Genomic DNA, 25,157 nt, shown 5'->3' with positions numbered 1-25,157 from the left:
TATGCAGGATATTTGATATGCAACCTTGTGAAAGGGTCATTTTGCACCAGAGGGGTCATGACCCACAGATTGAGAACCACTGGTCTAGATTAAGCATGCCCCTTCTTGTGCTCTGAATTTTCTCTTTCTACCTTTTCTCTTACTTACAGTCTTAATTATGGAGTATCCACAAACAAAGGAAGCTTCTTCTCTTGGATGCTTCCTACAGGATCATCATAAAAGTACTGGAAAATGAGGTCACTAGTGGCCACAGAAAAAAAAATTGCCATTAACTTCAGCTAACATTTAGCCACGTAATCTCTGCAGTATTAGACAAATCATCCCCTTGAAACCTTCCCACCCGCCTCTCATCCCCAGATGTTCTTACCACAAGGGAGAAACATTACTATCTGTCAGAGAATAGAAAGCTTTAGAAGACAGATCTTGTCTGTCGGGTGGGGCAGAGATCCTTGGTTAGTGGCTTCCCTTAGGAAAAATATATGTGTTCCATCCCATGTTCCCTTTCCAGGACTCAGTGGGCCAGGAACAACACTTTGTAGAGGACAGTTTGAGAATAGGAACTTAGATCTGTCCAAAACTATGAAGCCTTTGGCAGTTCAAGGTCACAGGGCAAGATGCCTTGGGAAGATGACTCACAGTTAGATGGATGAGGCTACTGATATGGCTATGTCTTCTCCCTGGAGTTATAACTGATGTTTCCTATTGTTTATAATTGGTCTGCTATTCATCACTTTCACAATTGCTATCAGCTCAGCGACAGGAAGGACAAATGGTCTGGAGATAGTTTAGAACAATGTCGGCGCAAGCTGTTGTCCTGACGACTGAGGAATTTTACTTAGGATCACACAGCTAGCTATGCAAGGAGCTTCTAGCCCTCAGACTTTCCTACACACTCCTTCAATACTTGTTCATACCCTGAACATTTAAACAGTTCTTGATAAAAATAAAGAACTCAGACCCAGTGGAAGGGGAATACAAATCAATACTTCAATAAAATGGTAATTCAACAGATGTGCAAGATGTACAGTAGGGCTTTTAGTTCTGAAAAGCATAAGAATGATTTTCAGAGAAAATTCCAGTTGTCATGAGTCTTTTAAGTTTGACTTGATCAAAAGTAGAATGAGAAGATTGTAACATCATATGTTATGGCAAAGGGACATAAAAGTGTCCCATCTTCCAGGATCATGACTAGTGATTAGGTTAGTTGATGTGTGGGGTGGGAAGAGACCAGGGTAGTGGGATAGGAGAATAGTGTGGTTGTTTGGTATCATTTTGTGAAGGGTCCTATTCAAGTCAAGAAGAATATTTATACTTGTCTCAGTCCAAATACTTTAAATGACACAAAATAAGAAACAGTTGAAACTTTCTAAGCATAAAAGGAGATGTTGCAATATTTTAGTTGTTTTTTGTGTAATTAAAAGATGGAGCATGGATGAGCCACGACAATCCACATTTCAATTCAGCAGCTATCCTGGTGTCTGTTGCTGCTTCCCTAATCATTTAAGCTTATTCTTATATTATCTTATAATCCCAGCTTCTGCAAACCACTTGTGCATCTAATACAATTTAAAACACCTAATAGTCCACACCTTTAATCCCAGCACTTAGGAGGCAGAGGCAGGTAGATCTCTGTGAGTTTGAGGCCAGCCTAGTCTACAAAGCAAGTTCCAGAACAGCCAGGACTGTTACACAGAGAACCCCTGTCTTGCAACAAACAAACAAACAAACAATCAAACAAAAAGAAAGAAACCACCCAGCAAAACTCAAATCCAAATTCCTAAGAAAAATCCCTGCTGCTATAGTGTGTATTAACCAACTTTGTTCCTATTAGCCTTGGTTAGAATAGTAGGTTTATTTAGTTCAAGTTTTGCCAGCAAAGTTTCATATTTTATGTGATAACTAGTTTTTAAAATTTAAAAGTGAGGTGCTCAAATCCAAATTGATATACTATGAACTGCCAGCATATATACAAAGCCAATGATTAAAAAGACAAGAAAGATTATTGAATTTCATCGTTCATGAGCATACCGAAGGAGTTTATGAAAGTGCAAGGTTCGGAGCCATCTGAGTCCTTCTGCAAAGAGTGTCAGTGGGTCTGAGGTCAGCCTAGGATTCTAAATTGCAGCAGCTTGTTTTGGCCATTAATGATACAAGCTGCAGGGGGTCACCATGTGAGGATTATTTGGAATAAGAAAACCCAATTATAACCCAGTCCATATGAACCAGATAGGTGGCTTTTCCTGATATCTCAGTATTTCACAGTCTGAAGCAGGATAGTCATGAGTCCAAAGCCAGTTTTGGATACCTAGTGAGACCGAATCATAAGCAAATGAAGAAACATCAAGGGCTGGGGAGATCACTCAGTGTTAGAACTCTTGCTTAGTATACAAGAAGCTGGGGCCTTAATGCCCAGCCTTGAAAAAAAAATAAACAAAAAAAAAATCCAAAGAACAACTAATCCATCTTTTGCAGATTATATAATTTATATAACTTTTCCAGGCAAAAAAGACTTCATTTGTTCCTACTATTATTTGTGATACTGTACACAAAATTTAAAAGAGCCTTCCATATTTCTTGGAGGGTGTGGAAAGTTTCCAAGGTACTGGTTCTTTGAACTCCCGGGCTTTTTGCAGGACTGAAGGCAGCATTAAGTAAGAATATGGCAAAGATTAAGAGCACAGAATTATCCTGAGACTGGGCAAGGGGGAAATGTGTTAAGCTAAGGCAGAGAGATAGGGAGACTTTTTTCAGTGTGCAGCAGTAACTGGAGAAACACATAACTAGTCAAATTTCTGAGAATAAGGAACTGTTGAGTACTCAACCCTAAATGATACTATTTTTAACATCCCCTCCCAGACCCAAGACTCAAAGAATGTTGGGGAAGTGGTGGCATAAAGAATCTAAGAGCCAGAGAAAGGATCAGGATGAAGCATTGTATTTGGAGCATTATTTATCAGACAGCAGTTATGATTATGATCACATGACTTACACAAGATAAAACTGTCAATATCCTGCATGGGAACTCCTAGAAACTTTGACAGATAATGATAACTAAAGATGTCAGGCATCTCTGAGTCTCTATAGTAAGTTAATGGTCTCTGGGAGATGGAGAGGCTTTTTTTCCCCATGGTATAAACACTGGTAAGGTACCCATCTTATATATAAAACCTCTCACCCATGACTTTTAAGGAAACCCCAATATAATGGAACACACAAAAATAATATCACAATTTAGAAGGTAGAAACAAAAAGACTATTTGGAAAGTCAGTGGGGATGGGAAGGGTACAAGAGAGGGTAGTGGGGGTAAATAAGCTAAAAATACACATGTGAAAATGTTACAATAAGCGCACCATTATGGATAATTAATATGTACTGATAGGTAGAAAAATGATAAGGGAGAAATATAATAGGACCATGATTCCTGATATTAACTATGATGAACTAATTGATTAATCAATTAGTCAAACATAAGAGACTAAATAGTAGGCCAAACAGACAGGGTCCCCAAAGTCAACATGTGCACATATGCACAAGTATATTGGGAAAGACAAGTTATCAATTAAATAGTCAATAATGTATAATGCAGTAAAGAACAGTTTAGTATAGGAAAGATAATAAAGGCCCAAAGATTCACCTATGCATGGACAGTTACTTAAGGATTTGGGATAGGCTTTCTTTACTGGGCACCTATTGAGTAGTGAAAGGCTTTGTGTTCAGCCTAGAATCTAGATTGGTACAACTTGAACAAGAGTTCCATATCCCCAGATTTCATCTAGAAAACAAAGTTGTATGGATGCATGATGTTGGTAAATGCTAAATTTTTATGACTTTTTTGGGGCTTCTTAAAAAATAACATCTTAACAGCTTCAAAAGTCTTTTACAGAGAAATATATTTGGTTGTGTTTGATCTTTTCCAGATTTGCTTGTTTGCTTTTGTGTTTGTTCACATGGGGTGCGTGTATGTGCCTGTGCATGCGAAGACCAGAGGTTGGAATTGATTAAATTTTTCTCAGTCACTTCTCCAACTTATTTTTTGAAATAGGGTTTTTAACTGAACCTAGAACTTACACATTTGTCTAACTAGACAACCAGTATCATTCTGTCTCTGCATCCACAATACTGGGGTTATAGGTGCCTGGTACCGGACCTGGCTTTCTTCTTAATTTGTTTTTTATCTTTTAAGATTATTTTATAATCATTTCCTCTTTCTCTTTTATCTCTCCAATCCCTTCCATGTACTCCTGTTGATCTCTTTGAAATCCATGGCTTCCTTTTCTTTAACGTTGTACACGAATGTGTATATGTATTCCTAAATACATAAATGCAACCTGTTCAGTCCTTATAAATATTACTAGTATGAACACAGAACTGGCTTCTGTGTTCATGCTAGAGATAAAACTCAGGTCTTCATTATCACAAACAAGCATACAGCCATCCTCTTCACAGCTCCAGATTTTTTTGGCCATAGAAATGACCTTCATTGGGATGGCCAAACACCCTAATTGTCGTGCTAGAAACCCCATCCAATGACTGAGGGATCTGGATGCAGAGATCCACAGCTAGGCTATTAGCAAGAAAGATGAGGGTTTATATGAACGAGAATTGTTGAAACCAAGGTTAGATAAAGCACAGGGACAAATAGCCATCGAATGGAAACACATGAACTATGAACCAATGGCTGAGGGGCCCCCAACTGGATCAGGCCCTCTGAATGGGTAAGACAGTTCATTGGCTTGATCTGTTTGGGAGGCATCCAGGCAGTGCATGAGTTGGCTGTTTGAAACCTGGGGCTTAGGTCGCTAGGCTCGGCCTGGGAGGAGGGGACTGGACCTGCCTGGACTAAGTCTACCAGGTTGATCTCAGTCCTCAGGGGAGGCTTTGCCTTGGAGGAGGTGGGAATGGGGGGTGTCCTGGGGGGAAGGGGAGGGGAGGGGGGCGGGAGGGGGGAGAACAAGGGAATCCGTGGCTGATACGTAGAACTGAATGGTATTGTAAAAAAAAAAAAAAAAAAAAAAAAAAAAAAAAAAAAGAAAAGAAAAGAAAAAGAAATGACCTTCATTTCCCCCATCCCATGTTTTTTGAACTTGGTCAATACAAGTGTATGCTGGAAGATGATGCTGGCCAATGCATACTCAGATTTCACCAAAACAGTTAAATTGTGTCTTCCAGAAAGTAAGTAGTGCACCCCCACTATCACCCCTCCTTACCATTTAGGAAATAAGATTAAGGCAGAGAAGATGCGCAAGTGTTTGGGTGTTTGAAATACACACGTTTGTGTCCTAATATTAAGTCATTCTGATTTGTGATATGAACTGTCATCAAACCACAGATGCCGCAAGTTATTAAAAATTTCAACTTTTTAAGAGTTTAGTGGAGACAATGCAACTTAAAACAGGTTTTATATATTAAGGTAGCTCACAATAGTTAAGCATTTGGGCTTAAGAAATATGTGTATGAGTTTTGCTCTGCTAAATATGGGCTATGTGAATATGGAAAAGAATTCGAAGTCTTTATGGCCTCAGTCTCATCCTCTACATAATGGAACAATGTAAGTACTCAATTCATGGTGTGACTGTGATAATATGATTTCTTGCATGCCACATACTAAATATTGTGTCATTCATATAAAATTGTTCAAAAATGCTTGCTATTATTTTTAATGAATTTCTAGTACTTCAGCCCCTGAAAGATGGATGGGAACTGAAATATAAGACAACTGTCAAGAAAAATAACTCCTTGTCAGAGGATCACATAACCCTGTCATCTTGCCTCTGTATCTCTTAGAGAACATAGAGTTGACAGACCTCCCATATGGATGTGTGTGTGTGTGTGTTGTAATTTTTTTTCATTAACCACACTGACTGTAGCAAGACAGTTGCAGCTAGCTCTAAATGCCTTACCCATGTCACCTAGATTAAGGAGCAGTTCTGTTGGGCTCTCGTCATTTAGGGGAGAATAGCTTCAAAAGTACTGTGTCCTGACAGGGGAAATTGGGTGTTGTTCTCATGATTTATAGAGCCATAGATTGAGTTGTGTGATTTCTCACATTGGAGAGGAGTCCTTACAAATTGGTATTTCATTACAGGGTTGAGGGATCTGAGGCTAGAAATAGAGGATTGGAGGAAGTTGGGAGTAAATTGTGGGGTTTAGGGCTTATCTTAGTTTGCTTTCTTTTGCTGTGATAAACATCATGACCAAAAGCAATCTGGAGATATAAGAGTTTGTTTGGGCTACACATCTCGATGGAAGGTAGTCATTGAAGGAAGATAGGATGGGTACCCAAGCAGGATCAGAGGCAGAAACCATGGGGGAATGCTGCTTCCTGATGTGCTCCCTATGGCTTGCTCAGTCTGTTTTCTTATATAGTCAATGACTACATGCCCAAAGGGCAACATCTGCAATGAGTTGGGCCCTCCCACATGAATCATTAATCGAGAGAATTCTCCACAGACTTACCCATAGCCCCCAATCTGATAGAAGCAATTCATCAATTGAAACTGCTTCTTTCCAGATAACTCTAATTTGTCTGAAATCAACACAAACTAATTAGCATGGAGCTTAATATTGAAAGTAGACTTTTGTGCTATTGGGTTTAATCTAGGTGATTCTGAAACTGTACTTTTCTGATACTTGACTTGCTTATCTGCTTAAAATTACTAGAGATAGGAAGGAGTGTTATATCCACAGATTGTGGGGAGGCTCATAGAAGTTGACAAGCAGAAGGTGTAGTGCCAGGCTTTGAGTAAGGTGAGAATCAGTAGGCATCTGTCTCCTTTCCCCCATTTCTTTCTTGGTCAAATTTTCAGTAGTATGTAGGGTAGGTGCTACCTGGCTAGATATCAAGTTGAACATTTTGTAGGTTCCTGGTAAAACTGACAGAGTGCACAGGGAATATCTGTATGTTCCCTACCTACATACTCCCACAAACTTCTCAACTCCCAACCATTTCACATTAAAGTAGTACAATTTATTATAAGTGATGAATATGCACTTACATTATCATTATCACTCAAATGCCATTGTTGATACTTTTTAGAAGTATGTATTTTTTGATTTTTGACAAATGCATATTGTATGTATACATGATTATAGTGCCATGAAGAAATCAGTGGCAATGAAACGTCTAGATACCCTTCGGAGCTTTACTTAAGTTTGTATGTAGTTGAAGGTTCCCACTTTCCTTTGCTCATCTGTTATTTATTTATACCTCCTTAAAACAGTCTTTGAGATGAACCATCACACAAACATTCTTGCTCTGTTTGGGAATACAAAGACTGATAACTAGTACTACCCACTTCTCTTCCTAAATGTGTTCTCATACATGCTACTTAATTATGCAGTCACTGATTCTTTAACAAGGTGACTAGACAATCTCCTTTTCTTTGTCAGACTGCATGGGCATGATTTATTTCATCCTATCTCTTAAAGCTCACTTATTTCATCCAAAATCACTTAAAACTACTAGAGGTGTGAATACCTGGAATTCTTTCCAGCCAATAGAGGTGGTCTGCTGATGAATGGATCACAGCACATGGACCAGTAATGATTTACTCCTGAGATCTAATGTGGCTAGAATCCTCCATTAATTGTGCTGAGCTTACACTGCTCTTTTGCCTTCTTTACCCCTTCAGTAGACCTCTTCAGTCCTAACCAATTAGACATGTGGTGAGCATGAGCTCAGCAATTAGTCTCCAAACAGATCTAGGATGCCAGCCACTGTCCCTTCCTCACATCTCTAGTATCTTCCAAGGTAACTAGAACTTCTTCTTTTTTTTTTTTTTTTTTTTTTTTTTTTTTTTTTTTTTTTTTTTGGTTTTTCGAGACAGGGTTTCTCTGTGTAGCTTTGCGCCTTTCCTGGAGCTCACTTGGTAGCCCAGGCTGGCCTCGAACTCACAGAGATCCGCCTGGCTCTGCCTCCCGAATGCTGGGATTAAAGGCGTGCGCCACCACCGCCCGGCTATTTTTTTTTTTTTTTTGGTTACTAGAACTTCTTTTTATATTTCCAATCACTTTTCTCCAAACAGTAATTACAACTATCTCCAGAAAAGATTCTAACTTTATAACTTTTGTATCATATAAACCTACTTTAAATAGCTTTAAAAATTAGCCCTTTCATTAGTTAGAATAATTAGACTCTATTAGTTACTTCTCCCATTGCTGTGCCAGAATATCTAACATAAGCAGCTTGAAGATTAAAGTATTTATTTGGTTCATATTTGGCAGGGATAGGGTCCATTATGGTGAAGTTGTGCCTTCACCTGAGGCTCCTAATGGTATCATCTGGGCACCAACAACTTAGGGTATCCCATATACCAATTCTGCCACTGGCAGCACACATACATAGCCTTTCTCTTGGGTCTGATCCTCTCCATGCTTGCAGCTTTCATTTGTGAACATCACCACCATCATGTGGACTCCACTGTCACTTAAGACCATTTTCCACATTACTCTCAGAATTTTGTTCTCCCACCCTCCTATCACAATGGTCCATTAAGCTTTGTTTATGTCATTTTAGGGCTTCTGTTAGACAACAGGGCAAAACCATTCAAATTTTCTCTACAAACCAACTCTAATGACTTAAAAATCAAATGTTAAATTTGCCACAGCAGTGACCCTTGGTACTCGTTTTCTGTATTAATTAGTTTTCTTATTGTTGTGACAAAAATACTCAACAAAAGTGGCTTAAAGCAGGAAGGGTTTATTTTGGGTGACAGTTTGAAGAGATACAGTTCATCATGGTTGACAGGCATAGTGGTGAAACAAGAGGCAGCTTGTCACATGGCATCCTCAGTGAGGAAGCAGAAAGAAGTGAATGCAAGTACTCAGCTACTTGTATTTTTTTCAGTTTTGGGACCCAGTTCATGTGGTGGTACTATCCACATTCAAAATGGGTCTTCCCTTCTCTATTTAGTTCTTGACAGAGAGTCTTATTCTATATCATTTATTATCTATATTGGAGCCCTTTGTATACTTAGTTTTTTATAGATGGAGACACATACATTACTCATATTTATAACTTTGATTAGATGATTTCACTATCTGGAAGGTAAGAAGGATAGTAGATGTTCAAATTGCAAGAAAGTATGAAATTTATAAAATTTGAATGAGAGAAAGTGGAAGAAAGAAAATGTGTCAAAGTATGTTCAGTTGAACAAAGGGATTTTCCTTCAGTTCAGCAGAGAAAAAGATATATGGAATGGGCATTTACAACTAAAGAGTATGAGAAAATGCTTGTGGATATGACATAGTGCAGTTCCCTGAGAAGTGGGATGATCTGAATTATAGAGTATGAGCAGTAGAAAATGCACAAAAGAAGAGACATAATTTATGATAAGGGATGACGAATCTCAACTTCCTGAGTAGAGGCTTTAACTGGAAAATAATGGGAATTTTGAGATGTTCAAGCAAGAAGACAGAAGAATTAGTGATGTTTCAGAAAGCTCTGAGAGAATGTGAAGCAGTATCTGAATTTGTAGCTTGGATTCTAGTCCAGAAGCTGTGACAATTGCCCACAGAAGAGGCATGGCTACCTATAAGGGGATATAGCTAGGGACCAAGGGAAGGAGATTGGTTTTGAGACAGAGAAATAAGCTCAGATTGACTCTCAGCTTTTGGATGTAGACACCAAATTGACATGCATGATATAGTTGTTCTTGGGAAGAAAAGGGTCACAAACCTATTTTCTTTTCTTTCTCTGTTTATGAATTGGTTTGTTTCATCCAACATTCCACATAAAATTTTAAATCAATTCAACAAGCACCTACTGATTATTTCATGTTAGTTGCTGCATTAGGCAGTAAAATGGAGACAGAAGATAGGAAGATAATAGACTATTTTGTCTTTAGACAACTTTCCCCTTGCTTATTTGGCAAGAACTGGGCAACCACAGGACCAAACATTAGTGCTGTACAGATAACAAAACGCATGAAGCATAGACTGATGGCTTTAGGGTCTCATTCTGGAGTCTTACATAACCCTCTCAACATCAAAAATAACTCATTTGTTGTCAACAACGAATACCAATTTTTAGTGTAAAAATGCAGTCATAAAAATACAGGCACGAGAAGTACTGAAAACAGAATTTAATTCATGGGCTTAATGGCATTCTGTGTACATTGTACTAAATATCTTAATGAAACACAGGTTGTTTACTTAGAGTTTAAGATTCCTAAGGCATTGTTATAATTTTAGAGTTGGAAAGGCCCCTTTCTTTGTCTTCCCACAGCCTCCTGTGTATATGAATTCACAACATTTGAACCATAGTAATTTTAATTCTTTGTGTGTTGTCTTTACCATTAAACCATGAGTCTTTGAAGTTAGCCCCTGGGTCTTGTTCATCTCTTTCTTAAATTTTAGCCAGTAAGTGGTAAGGAGTAAGAAGTTCAGTGACTATTTACTAAGCTTAATTCAACCGCCAATAATGTATCATTGTTCTCTCCGGTTTGCACACGGGAAAATTGAGACTTAACAAGAGGAGTCGCTTATGCAAGTTCAAATAAGAAAGTCACAATAGTGTTAGGAATAAATCCTAGTTTATTTTGATTGCTTAACATTTCTGTGGCTGCTTTTCTCCTCCTGCTCAACTTGGTTTACTAATTAGTTTGAACTTGGAAGCATTTATGAGTTCTGGAAATGCAAACCTTCTTTGTTCTGAAAACCAATGACCATGCTGAAGTTGATCCCCTCAAATGCTACGAGTCAGATTGCCTCCAGTACACATATTCATTTATTTCTGAGAACACACACACACACACACACACACACACACACACTCACACAGTACAGCCCCCCCCCCCAAAAAAAAAATACCCCGTATGATCCAAAGCAGAGAAACTAAAATTAGATTTTGGATGAAATCCTTGCATTTATTTTTCTGGATAAACTAGAATGATCAATGGCACAGGATTCCAATGGACTTCAATTCTTCATGCTCCTTCCTTCTTCATGTTCTTCTGTATACAGGGATAGAAAACCCATTGCAGAGGGTAATTTTGAGCATTGATTGAAGGAAGAGAATGATCTTATCACTGAGAATATCTATCACCTTGGGGTAACCAGCTAGGCTTTCTGGGTCACTGTATCTGCATCTGTAAACGGATTAGATTAGATGATTTACAGACCCAGTCCTGTGAAGCTGGAACATTCTATGATTTCCTTCCCCTGGGATCTAGCTGGACTGTGGATGGAGTGTTGCAAGGACTGAAGACGTAAGGAAGAGTGATCCATGCTGACACCGTGCTGGCTTCTGATGCCTTGCAAGAGCTCCCTGTTTGATGTTAGCCTTTTATCAGCCTGTGTTTGTGCTCTATCCAGGGCTTGCCTGGCCATTGCACCAGTCCCCATTCCATTCTCCAGCATTCTGGGAATCAGCCAGTGGATGTGGAGACTCATAGGCAGGATTTCTTCCCAACAACTGCCTAGATGGTGAAACTCACCAAGTCCAGGGAGATTTCCTGTTTTGTTTTCCACAAGCTCAGTTTCCTTTTGATGACAGAAACCACACATGCATTCACATGTGCATGTACACACACACACACACACACACACACACACACACACACGTGGTGGAGGGAGGACACTCACACACACACACACAAAACAGGATGTTCTCTCTCCACGCTGGACTCCAATACAGTCTTACCATCTGTGTCACTTTCCTCCATGGCCCTGGATTTCACTACTGAGGTAATTAAGCTTTTGGCTCTGTCTGGAGATGTTGCAGAATCTTTATTCATGAGCAGTTAGCTGTGCACACTGATTGCACTGAAGAGGAACCTACAAATGAGGGAGAACAGGTCTGACAGTCTGTATAAACTCACACTTTCCTGTCTGGTTCCTGTATTTACAAATGTACCTCCTTTTCTCATTCTATTAGAAGGAACGTTGGCCCCCAACATAGAGATTCTGGGACATGGTAGGAACAATGCTCATACTCTGGAGTCAATTCTGGCCCAAGTACTTTACAGCAAATATTCTTATATTAAAATAAATGTCTGAAGTTTAAATTTAACTAAGCATGTTCTGTTTTAATTTACTGAATCTGGAAGTTAATCCCACGGATCTTCATGTTTGAACCAAAAAGACCTGCCCTTTTGTAAGTGATGGAAGTATAGACTTGCATTTTGCTTGCATCATTTTCTTGCTGTGTGGTCTTGGAAAAATTGCTTCATGCCCAGATTCCTAGTCTTTTTATCTGTAAATATAGGTTGTATTATATAGCTTTCAGAACTGTTATGGAGATGACATTTTTTAAAATACTTTTTTTAGTTTTTTGAAATTACAATATAATTATATCATTTTCTCTTTTTCCTTTCCTCCCTCCATTTCCTCTCATATGCCTCTCCCCTTGCTCTTTCTTTAATTCAGGGTCTTCTTTTCTTTAATTACTGCTTTACACACACACACACACACACGCACACACACACACACACACGCACACACACATACACACACACACACACACACACACACACACACACGCACACACATCTAAATACATCAATACAAACTTTTTGGCCTACATTCTGTTACCTTAGGGCTAACCATTTGGTATTAGATAACCAATTTGAGGAGGTTCTTCCTTGGGGAAGACCATTTCTTCCAGTCTCAGCTTTGCCTACTTGCCAGTAGCTCTTTGTCTAGGCTTGAGAGCCTGTCAGCTTTCTCCTATCCTTGGTAGTAAGTGTAATGGTATCATCTTTGTTCTGGTCTTGTTAGGCAGCCATATTGATGAGACTTCATTGGTATAGCCTCTCTCATGCTTCTAGGAGACACAATCGCATAACAAAGTTCCCATTCCTCTTGCTCTTAAAATCTTTCCACCCACTTTTCTTCATTGATCCCTGAGCCTTAGGGGTAGGAATTGTGTTACAGATGTATCTGTTGGGACTGGGCACCAAATAGCCTTTTGTTCTTATGCATTTTGATTGATTGTGGTTTTCTGTAATAATCTCTGTTTGTTGTAAAAAGAAGTTTCTCTGATGAGAGGTGATAACTACACTTATCTGTGGGTTTAAGGATGAATATGCCTGATGTAGTTATAAATTAGGCTGGTTTAGTAAAATGTTAGTTACAGGTTTTCCTCCAAGCATGACTTCACTAGCCCCAGGTAATTGGCTAGGTTTTGAGTACCAGGCATAGTTTCCCTCTTGTTGAACTGACCTTAAGCTCAATTACAGAGCTGTTAGCAACAAGATGTGCACGCCACTATTGCACTTGTATGGTTATGGTGCCATGCTGGTCACTGACGTGATTCATAGGTGTCATAACTGGGTAGGACTACTGATTGCATTCCTCTTTTGGGAACTTCATTGTGCCTTCTCGTATCATGAGACCTAGTTCTCAAAGGGAAGTCTTTTAGGTCACATCCAGTTTAGGTCCTCTGCATCCTGTGTCCAAATTGTGTGGCATTTTTAGCAGTAGGGACCTCCATTTCACACCTAGGAGACAACTAAGGGCAGCAGCAATAGCCTACAGTGATTGGGGGGTCTCCTGTACAACCCTGACCAACAACTCAAAAGGGGTGTTCTCATGACTCCTTTTTTTTAAATAGTCGATGGCTCTCAGGAGAGCATTGTCAGCACAGATGGGAAAATTCCATTTATATTATATATGTATATGAATACACAGGCTTATGTGTATTAGATGTAATTGTAATTAGATAATGATTCATCATGGCTTTTTCAGACATTCTTACTGTTGTTTTACCTTCCTTTCACTTACTTATTTTTCTCCCTGCCGCCTAATTAGATTCACCCACATATTTTTCCAATTTCCCTGTTCAGTTACTTCTACCCTATTATTTCCATCTATTGCTCCTCCCTCACAATAAACCTATTTTTTCTTTTCTGGTTTTTGTAGTTATTCCAGGTTGTATACTCATATCTGAGAACATGGGGTTAAGATCCTCAGATGAAAGAAAACCTCTGTTGTTTGTCTTTCTGGGTCTGCATTACCTCACTCAATATGATCTTTTCTACTTCTATACATTTACATTCAAATATCATGATCTCATTTTTCTTTACTGCTGAATCATATTCTCTTGCATACATGTACCACATTTTGGTAATCCATCCACCAGTTGAAGGACATTCATTTTGTTTCCGACTCCTAGATAATGTCAATAGAGTGGCAGTGAATATGGCTGAGCAAATAAATATGGTATAAGATGTCAAATCACTGGGCATATGTCAAAGAATGGTATAGCTGGGTCATAAGGCAGATTTAATTTAGTTTTTGAGTGTTTTCCTCGATGATTTCCCGAGTGGCTGGACCAATTTGCAATCCCATCAACAGTGTGATTGAAGGTTCCCTTTCCTTCATCCTCTCCAGTATTTGTTATCAGCTGTTTTATTCATCTTTGTTATTATGACTGGAGTAGGATAAAATCTTCAAATTCTTTTGATTTGTATTTCCCTAATTTCTAGGGATGATGAACACTTTTTTGTCATTGTAAATGTTTTATTGAGTGGATTAGACAATAAACATATTTATGGAAGTTCCCTTAATATTGTATTGTCTCCTTACATTCTTTTTTTTCCGTTGTTTTTTTAAGATTTTTTTCTCATTTTACACACCAATCAGAAATCCCCCTCTTCCTTCCTCTGCCCCCCCAGCCTTCCCCCTCAACTGACCCCCCCATTCTTCCCCACAAGAAGGACTCCCAGGGGGAGGCACATCCAGTAGAAACAAGTCCAAGCCCTTGCCCCTGCCTCAAGGCTGCATGAGGTGTCCTTCTAAAGATATCTAAAGATACTGTTTTTGTTTGAGAATTTCCTGTTTAGATCCAAGCCAATTTTTGAATGGATAATTTGTTTTGTTTGGTTACTTTGTTTTTCAGCACTTTATTGTTGTTGTTTACACATCCTGGATATTAATCCTCTGTCAGATGTATAGGTGATAAATATTCTTTCCCAGTCTGTGGGCTTCACTAAGTTGATTGTTTTTTTAGATGTGCAGAAGATTTTAGTTTATAAGGTCCCACTTGTCAACTGTTGGCCTCAGTTCCTGGATAAATAGATTCCTCCTATTCAGAAAGTTCTTTCCTACATCTGTACCCTGTAGAGTGTTGCCTGTATTTTTTTTTCTAGCAGTTTCAGACTTCACATGTAGGTTTTTGATCTATTTGGAGTTTCTAATGCAAGGCAATAGATGCAGGTCTAATTTCATTCTTTTCCATGTGGACATCCAGTTTCCCCAGCACCATTTATTGAAGATGCTGTCTTTTCTCCAGTATATGTTTCATCATTCTTTGTCAAATTAGATGACTGAAGTTACACATACTCATGTTTGGGTTTTCAATTTTTTGTTTTTATGCAAGTAACATATTGTTTTTATTGCTATGACTCTGTAATATAAATTGAAATATGTAATGGGAGTTTTCCAACATTGCTGTTTTTGCTCAGGATCTTGTGCTTAAAATACTTTGAACTGTGAAGTTGGGCATTAGATTTTATTATAGTTCATGTTTGTGTCTTAGATATACACTTGACTCAGGAGAAATTGGTTAATTCATTCATCTCTAGCAGAAGATATTGGTGAGAACACAAAGGACAATTCATTAGAGGTTTCCTGTTTGTGCCTCTGGGAAAAGTAGGATGGACATTTACACACAACATTCTTGATACAAACCTTCTCCTTCTAGATCAGTGATTCTCAACCTGTGGGGCACAGTCCTTTTGACAAACCTCTCTCTCCAAAAACATTTACATTATGATTCATAACAGTAGCAAAATTACAATTATGGAGCAGCAACGAAAGTAATTTTGTGGTTGGGGGGTCACCACAACAAGAAGAACTGTGTTAAAGTGTTGTAGCATTAGGAAGGTTGAGAACTACTAACTTAGATTTATGTGCCTCTGAGAGGTGAGGATGGAGACCCCATAGTTGCTATATTAAAATATTCTGTTACTGAGTATTTTGAACAATTGCAGAATATAAAAAAGTGACATCATAGTAATCAGGTATACTTGATGATATTTAATATGCAAAGTCCATTTGTAAAACACATAAAAGGCAACATAAAAGGAAAGAAAACACTCATGGCTGGCCCAGCATATACTGGCAAAGGAGCAAAAGATCAACATTTTCTGGAGTCCCTAAGTTTTAAAGAGCTGGATCCCACATCCTCAATCCTCAAAGCTATGGAATGTCAGCACAAAGGAAGTGACTTAACCAGGGCATTTTCTCAAATGAGAAATGTAGAAATAACAATACAAGAAATACTTGAGCCTGTCATCCACTGGGTGCAGGAAACTCCTTTCAAGTTACCCCTTTCCACCTGATATTAATGATCAGTTTTTAAGTGACTGTTCATTTGTTCACTAAATACTAACTGAATCACAATGGGTCCTGTGAGAACACTCCTGGGAAGATAGTCTGTCTTTTGCCCTTGATAGCAATTAGGATTAGAATATGATGGGTAAGACAGATACAGAGATGTGATGATAGAGTGACCTAGTGTCACAGTGTCCAAAAGAGCATGATCGGTCTCAGGTTTAAGGGAAAGTCTTATTTAAGACCAAACACACTGAGTTGGAATTCAATGAAAGTGGAGAATTCCAAGCTTAAAAATGTATATTTTTTAAAAGAAACTGAGAAACATTAGAATTTAATAGACCAGTGACCATCATTTAAAACAAGATTAGCGAAGCAAGACCATCAAACCCAATCTACCCCACTGAATAACACTGCCAATTAAATCCTTTTTTATAACTTAGTATTCACTTAAAGTATTGTTGACATTGTTAGCATAGTACAAAGGCAGTATTAAGTAATTATAACAGAAACCACCTGACCACAATGTTAAAAATGCTTACTTCATGGCCCTATGCAGAGACAGTTTGTTGCCTCCTAATTTAATAGACAGGAATTGACTACTGGGGGCAATTATTAGTGCTTCCATGAAAGTAGATAATAATGTATACTGAAGGTCCTAAGACTTGTGTAAGAGGAGTATAAAGAGGAGGCCATGAACTTAAATAAGGAGTTTAGATTTAATCCTGAAGACTGTGGGAAGCTTCATATTTTTAAGTAGGGCAGTGAGATAATCAGATGTAGTATCTCTAGTAGGACAGGCTCTGGGACCAGGAAGCAGATGAGACTGGGTTTCTTTAAGATAGTATCCATAGATTGGAGCTAGGGATTCAATCCAAGCTCTGTTACTTCCTACCTGTGAACCTTAGTTACTTTCTATGTGCTTCAGTTTTCCATACATAAAATGAGAAATAACAGTAATATTCATCATGTGGGATTATTGTGAAGAGGATCTATGTTAGTAGGTAGAGTGCCAGGGTCAAGAGAAGTTCCCAACATGCTGTTAACATTAGGTCTCAGTGATAATTCTGGAGGCTGGGAAATGAGTATCTCAGGATGGGAGAACCTGGATGATAAGGCCACAAATGTATAAGCAGGAAGGTTGCTACAATTGTGGTGGTGTAACATTGTGACCATCAATACACCTTTATTGCCAGTCCCTATCATCGTCATCCCTTCTGTCATTCTCTCTTTCAGGCTTTCAAGAGTGCACTGATGAGTTCCTACTGGTGTTCTGGGAAAGGAGACGTGATTGATGACTGGTGCAGGTGTGACCTCAGTGCCTTTGATGCCAGTGGGCTTCCCAATTGTAGCCCGCTTCCACAGCCGGTGTAAGTATGTACGGCCCCTCTTCCTTTGCCTACCTCTTTCCATTGGCTCACACTCTTGTATTATCAGACAAAGCTATGATTTTGTTGTGTTCTCAGGGTGCCTACCCAGATCACTAAAATCTCTGGTGCTTCTCTTCTCCTTTGGGAAAGACGAAGTTCTTGGAAACAGAAATTGGTGCATGCACAGTTCCCAGTGTATAGTGTCTTAAAATGATGTCTTGTGATCCATTTCTTCTTCCCGTGCTTACCCTCTAAGCACTGTTCTGCTGGGCAACCAACTTGCTTTGCCACTACCTACTTTGACTACTGCAGCTACTGAGATAAACTATTGAATCTATCTTATTTTATTCAGTTCTCAGGCAATAATTCCAGCCAGCTTCTGTGTGTCAGTCACTGGGTTAGAAAATACCAATGATTAGGATAGAGACAAGCCACACAGATGTAGGAAGCTGGTAATGAGGTAGGAGAGATAGGTTGCTAAAAGTAACTAAGACATGGTTTATTGTTAAATTAAAAACTAAAGAAAAACAAAGTTGGTCATGGGGAGACTCATGGGAATGTTTTAGGTAGAAGCAAAGGTTAATAAAGAAAATATCTTTGAAAGAACCTGAATTACAACAGGAACAGTGAGCTAAGTAACAAGTGCTAAGAATTTTTAGGCAGATGGAACAGCCTACTAGAAGTACCTGACACCAGAAATTTATTTGAGGATGCAAAAAAAGGTCATCTTGTTTGGAGAAGTGTGGTTAAGAAGAGGTGGTGTGAGGAGGAATAGTCAGGAGCCAGTATCAGCAGCCAGAGTCCCATAAAACACCTGTGTAGGAAGAGAGAATCCATAAGATTGTCCTTGTAGAGGCAGTATAGCATAGCAGATATAAAGAAGGAATCTAGACCTAGAGTAGACAAGGTTACCATGATGATCTTGTCTGTGTCTTGTCATACAACTTTGTGCAAACTGTTTCGCTTTGGGAATCTTACTTTCCCTACTTAGTGAAATGAGGGAATGGCAAACCATTGTCTCCAGAGACCAGTCCAGTAACAATGTTCAACAATTCTCTTTCTTCTTGCTTTGCAGAAGTATTTATTCCAACGCCCCTCTCTCTTATTGAGAGTGTATTAAGTACCAATTGGAGAGACTTGAGAATATTAAAAGTTGACTGATGCATTCTGGAACTAAAGGGACTGGCAGGAAGAATGAAAGCATCTGCACTTAGTCCTTGCAGATTTACTTCTGTAAAATGAAACACCATTGAAAATGTTGTCTAAATAAATCAAACACTAACCAGTTTTCATTGAACACATACTGTGAGCATAGACTAATTTATGGAATATTGTATTGCTTTTAAAAGAGGCTTTTTATATCTTTGATTTGTGGATGAAGAAACAGAAGCCTTGAAAACTGAAGTAGTTTATTTAAGGCCATGAAAAGTTGTGGTAGCAGATGGAATCATGATTTGAACCGTGGATGAAGCTTTTGCAAGTGTTTAGGGCCCTGTATTACACAAAATGGCAAATGAGCAATCTTTTTGTCATCTCATCCCCATTAGGTTACGGCTTTCTCCAACAGTGGAGCCTTCCAGCACTGTAGTTTCCCTAGAATGGGTAGATGTTCAGCCAGCCATTGGGACCAAAGTCTCTGACTATATACTGCAGCACAAGAAAGTGGATGAATACACAGACACTGACCTGTACACGGGTAAGTACTTCTCTCTTTGCGGGGTGGGGGAAACCAGATTCTCTAATGTCTTTAGTGTCACCTGTCTTGAGAAGGCACTGAAGAGTTTTGGTGTGATTTTTAGTAAACAACAGCAACAAGTTATAGATGCAAAGAGTTCCTCTGACTTGGACAGTCACTATCTTGTGTGATTTGAAGATTACTCTATGTGAAGGGGACTTGACATTTCTCGATGTGAGAAAGCCTACATATCTTGGGTTTGAAAGCATTTGTACATAACTATACTAACCTGGGACTGAGAATATTCAAGCAATTACCTGTCCTGGTGAGATGTAATGGGGGTAGTCTTTTTGAACTAGTGTTACGGTAAAAGAGAGCTAGAAATGATGCAAGCAAGCAGGAGCTTTCAGGAATGTGGATTTTAAGAGAGCTCCATTTGGCTGTCACTGAGAACATTAACTCTGCATTCTTCTATATTCCTGACATTGCAAAGAAGATTTGAACTCTACTATGAATCTATGCTCTATACTCTGTTGAGACTTCCAGGCAGTCATTATTCTTTTCCAGCCAGAAATTGATTGAGCACTTGTTTTCTGTGCTACACACTAACCTGCCTACACTATTCAGCATCTCCCTGAACTGCTCCAAGTTTAAAGGATTGCTGTACTGTGCTTATCTCACAGATCATGAAACTGAGGCCAACCCAAGGAAATCCATCTTGTGACATCTCCATAAGGCCATAGAACAAAGCCACAATTGAAAGATTATAATCTTAAAAAGTGTAAATTCTTGCTTATTCAGTTACATTAAAAACAAAACATAAGATGAAGGAATGTGTTGCATGAATCCTAAATTGTCTTATAATAAAAACCTGGAGCCAGATATCAGGGTGAAAGCTGAAAGATCAGAGAAGCAGAGCAAGCCACAGCCACCACCTCTTACCTCACCAACTCCTCAGCCTGAAAGAGCCAGAGTTCCTGTCTTTTCCCACCTTATATTCCTTTCTCTGCCCAGCTATATCACTACCTGTCTCAACCTTTCCAGTGCTGGGAATAAAGGTGTGTGATCCCAAGTGCTGGAATTAAAGGTGTGTGTCACCACTGCCTAGCTCTGTTTCTCTTTTAGACTGCATTAATCTTATGTATCCCAGTTTGGCCTTGAACTCACAAAAATCCAGATGGATATCTGCCTCTGCATCCTGAGTGCTAGGATTAAAGGTATGTGCCACCACTGCCTGACCTCTATGGCTAACTCTGTGGCTAGCTCTGTCCTCTGATCTTCAGGCAAGCTTTATTACAAGCAATACTTCACCACAGGAATGATTTAAATTTCTTAAATCAATAAGAATTCTCAACATCTACCATAAAGAATGGCATTCAATATTTGTGGGATGAATAGATAAAAGTAAACACTGAATTGTTTCATTTTTGTTTTGTTCCTTCTCCCTGAGGGCTTTTTTTTTTTTTTTTTTGTCTCCCCAACTTTCCTTTCTGGGCTACTTTTGCTTTGATTTCAAGCAAGGCAGAATGTGATATACATGGTGAGACTTGAGTTATAGATGACAGAAGAAAACTCATTGGCTGGAACTTAATATTTTCATTTTTATAAGTTGTCTACTGGATGTGCTTAGGAACTTTGTATCTGGGTTCCTAATGGAATTTGAGGTGCATGTATCTTTTCATATGCTTTGTTCTTTGCTCCCAAAGTGCTACCAGCTTTTACTTTATGCATGCCAAACTTGGTTGTTCAGACCATTTACGTTTAATGTGAAATGGGTATATACGGCTAGGTTTTAGTTTATCATCTTGTTCATTGTTTTCTTGAATCTTACTGATTATTTTATGTTTTACCTCTTCTTGTCTATCTTCTTATAAATAGTTTTTATGGTCTCAGAGTATCTTCTTTATTGATTTACTAAATGAGACTCTTCCATTGTTTTGGGTCTTATTTTAAGTTATAGCATCTTTCTTTACATCCTTTTTTTTTTTTTTTTGGTTTTTTTGAGACAGGGTTTCTCTGTGTAGCTTTGCCCCTTTCCTGGAACTCACTCTGTAGCCCAGGCTGGCCTCGAACTCGTAGAGATCCGCCTGCCTCTGCCTCCCAAGTACTGGGATTAAAGGCATGTGTCACCACTGCCCAGTGTCTTTACATCTTAGTAACTATTTTATTAGCAGTTTTTGAGAATTTCATACATGTGCACTGTATTTACATCATTTCTAGTTTATACTCCACCCCTTCCAATTTCTGCTGTCATCCCTACTCCCTCTTAACTTTATTACTATGACTTCTTACTCTTTAATTATTATTCTTAATCTCTCTCTCTCTCTCTCTCTCTCTCTCTCTCTCTCTCTCTCTCACACACACACACACACACACACACACACACACACAACCTGCTGATTCCAATTACTATATTTGTATGCATATGCATTTAGGGATTCATACTTGAGATTAGATATCCTATCAGGTAGCTTAGCAGCCTTTAATTGGCTGTAGTTATAGCTGTTGGCTAGGTGGACAGAGATTTCCTCCATCCACATAGGAACATCAAATGGTGTTGCCATTGTTTAGGAGACAATTTTGTTAAGATTTCATGCATGTAGCTCCCTGTCGTTTATAGGAAATCATTATTTTATACTGAGTATCATGGTCCTCTGACTCTTATAATCTTTTCACCTTCTCTTTTATGATGTTCCATGAGCCTTAGGTGTAGGGAGGGTGCTATAGATATATCATTTGGAGCTGAGAACCAATAGTCATTTGTTCTCTGAATTTTTACTACTAATAGATTTCTGTGATGGTCTCCCTCTGCTGGGGAAAAATAAGCTTCTTTGAGACATGCAGACAGTTACATTTAGCTGTGGCTATAAGGAAAAGTCTTTAAAATGCAGAGAATTATACTGGCTTATGAAAATGGCAGTAGTAGGCTTACCTCTAGGGTCCATGACTTCACCCACCATAGGCAGTTGGATAGATTTGCAGTATTTGGTGTGTGTTCCCTCCTATTGAGTGGGCCTTAAGTTCAATTAGGTGACTGTTGGTTATTCCTGAGATAGAGATTGCATTATTGCACTCTTGGATCTATTTTGCTGTACTGATTGGTATGGTTTACAACCTTTACATTTGGGTAGGAGTTTAATTCCTTTTTCCTTTGGAACATTGCCTAACACCTTTGGATACTACAAGAGCTCGTCTTCAGAGAGGAGGCTACCAGGTCAGTTCAAGCTCCACACCCTGTGTCTGAAGTGTGCAATGTTTTCACCAGTAGGGTCATACCATCAAGTTCTGGGGGGCAACCAAGGACACTGGCAATAACCTCTAATGTTTTGGGAGTCCCTTAGACTTCTCTGAGCATCTACACAAAGGCAGGCATGCCTGGTACTGGAATGATGCTAAATAGTCTGTGGCCTTGCGGAAAAGCATTATCATCCAAAGTAGTGTAACTTCTTTTAAATAATTTCATATATTCATAAATACTTGTATATTATATTTATATTTAAGTGGACATGAAATAATTTGTTTCCTTTTGGCTCTTTAAACTCACCTTAGTGTCATTTACCTCGCCTTCTTCCCTTAACCTCAGTCTAGCCCTCCCTGCCACTTACTCAGATAAAGCCCACACCTTGCTTTTCCCATTTTCTCCTTCATAGCACCTGTGCCAGGTTATCCTTTCTCTGAAGTCCCCTCCCACGGTCCCCATTTTACTTTCTTGCTTTCTGTAGTTCCTCCATGTTCTATGCACACATATAAAGATTCCGAATTAGGATCCAGAAATAAGAGAGAACATGCAATGTTTGTCTCTCAAGGCCTGGGTTACCTCTCTTGGAATAATATGGTGTAATTCCATTGTTTTACCTGCAAGTTTCCTGACTTCATTTGTTTTTGTAGCTGAACAATATTGAATTGTGTATATGTAACACATTTTCAATATCTATTCATCTGTTGAAGGAAACAGTGGTTGTTTCCATTTCCTGTCTATTGTCAATGGAGCTGCAATGAAAAGGGCCGAACAAATTATCTGTGGAGTCGGATACTGTTGTCCTTTGGTCACATGCTAAGGAGTTGTAGAGTTTGGTCATGTAGTAAACCCACTTTTAGCTTTGTAAGAATTCTCCACACTGATTTCCAGGTGGCTGCATGGGTTTACAACTCCATGGACTAGTTTGAAATCCCATTGACAGTGAATGAGGGGCTCCCACTCCCCCAAATTCTTTCCAGCATTTGTTGTCAGTTGTTGTCCTAATCCTAGTCATTCTATGATGAAATCTCAAAGTAGCTTTAATATTCATTTCTATAACTGCTGAAGATGTTGAACACTTTTTACCATTTCATACAGTTCACATCATTCAGCTCGGCACCCTTTCTGGTTTAGCTCTAGAATATAATATGGCTGGATATGGACTTCGGTGTTGACCAATTTGTTTTTCCCTAATTTAATGATGCTATCCATTTCTTTTCTTCTTTGCCTTATTCCATGTGAGAACTAAATCGTAACTCTTAGTCTGGTTTCTCTGTATGTGCACACCAATTTTCTCTGGCAGCCACTAAAATTCTCTTTATTACTCATTTTGAACAATTTCAGTATTTCTCCTGTCTGGCATTTATTGACCTTTCCTAGATCTGTGGGTTTATAATTTCATCACTTTGGGGAAACACTTTGGCTATTATTTTGTCAAATAGGTTTCTTCTCTCCTCATTTTTCTTCTTCAGTAACTTCAATTACATGTGTATGTAGCCACTTGAAGGTATTACTCATCAGTGATGTTGGCTTTATTATTTTTTTATTTTTCTTTCCATGCTTCATTTGAATAATTTCTCATATTGCCTCTAGTACCTTCTCTAAAATATAATCTGTTTTTAATTTTATTTAGTGAATTTTTGTCTTAGTTGCCCTTTTATTTCTTGAAAGTTATGTCTGGATATATTCACTATCTTTCTTGTTGGCTTATTTTATTTTGTTGAGACAGACACTCCCTATGAAGTCATACCTGGCCTTGAAACTTTGGTCATTTTGCTCATCCTCCTGAGATGATGTTACAGGCATGCTTTTCCCTGAATGGACTATTGTTTAATGGTTTCACACTTGATTATTTATTTGGGGGTATGTGCATACTACTTGGGAGTATATATATGAAGGTCAGAGGACACTTTGTTGTAGTTAGTTATCTCCTTTTACCATGAGAGTTTTGGGCATCGAACTAAGGTCATCAGGCTTGGTGGAAAGTGCATTTACCCACTGAGCCATATTACCAGAACAATATTTTTCACATGGAATTTAATTTTAAATTTCCTTTTTGCTAATTCTAACATCTGCATCAGTTCTGGGTTGGATTACTGATTCATTTTTGTACTTCATTACAGATTTCATTTTCTCTCTCTCTCTCTCTCTCTCTCTCTCTCTCTCTCTCTCTCTCTCCCTCTGTGTGTGTGTGTGTGTGTGTGTGTGTGTGTGTGTGTATGTTCATGTGCACAGTATTCATGTGATCATAATATGGAGGTCAGAAAACACTTTTGGGAGGCAATTCTTTCCTTCCATTGTGGGTTCTGGGAATAAAAGTCAGATCATTGTATTTGTGTGGCAAGTACTCGTACACTCTGACCCATCATGTTGACCTCATACTTGGTAATTTTTTTTATCAGATGCCAAGCACTGTGATTTTTACCCTATTAGTTACTGGATATGCTCAAATTCCTAATAATAATTTGAATTCTATTTTAGGAGACAGTTAAGCTATTGAGCAGTTTCTCGTGTGTGTGTGTGTGTGTGTGTGTGTGTGTGTGTGTGTGTGTACGCGCGGTTATTCTTGTGGTAAAATCAGAGGCTGACACCATGACA

General features: G+C 38.7%; 1 protein-coding gene across 4 annotated transcripts in view; it reads left to right on the top strand.

Annotated features, from left to right (window-relative positions):
* Astn2 (astrotactin 2) overlaps positions 1-25,157 on the top strand; it is a 952,034-nt gene that overhangs the window by 769,138 nt on the left and 157,739 nt on the right. For all 4 annotated transcript variants that reach the window (XM_076564364.1, XM_076564363.1, XM_076564362.1 and 1 more), the window contains 2 exons: positions 17,513-17,646; positions 19,194-19,342. In XM_076564364.1, the coding sequence (XP_076420479.1) occupies positions 17,513-17,646; positions 19,194-19,342 (283 nt within the window). The remainder of the gene's footprint in view (positions 1-17,512; positions 17,647-19,193; positions 19,343-25,157) is intronic.

Source organism: Peromyscus maniculatus, chromosome 2 (genome assembly GCF_049852395.1).
Source record: "Peromyscus maniculatus bairdii isolate BWxNUB_F1_BW_parent chromosome 2, HU_Pman_BW_mat_3.1, whole genome shotgun sequence".
Classification (NCBI taxonomy): Eukaryota; Metazoa; Chordata; class Mammalia; order Rodentia; family Cricetidae; genus Peromyscus; species Peromyscus maniculatus.
This window is presented reverse-complemented; position numbering and strand designations above follow the sequence as displayed.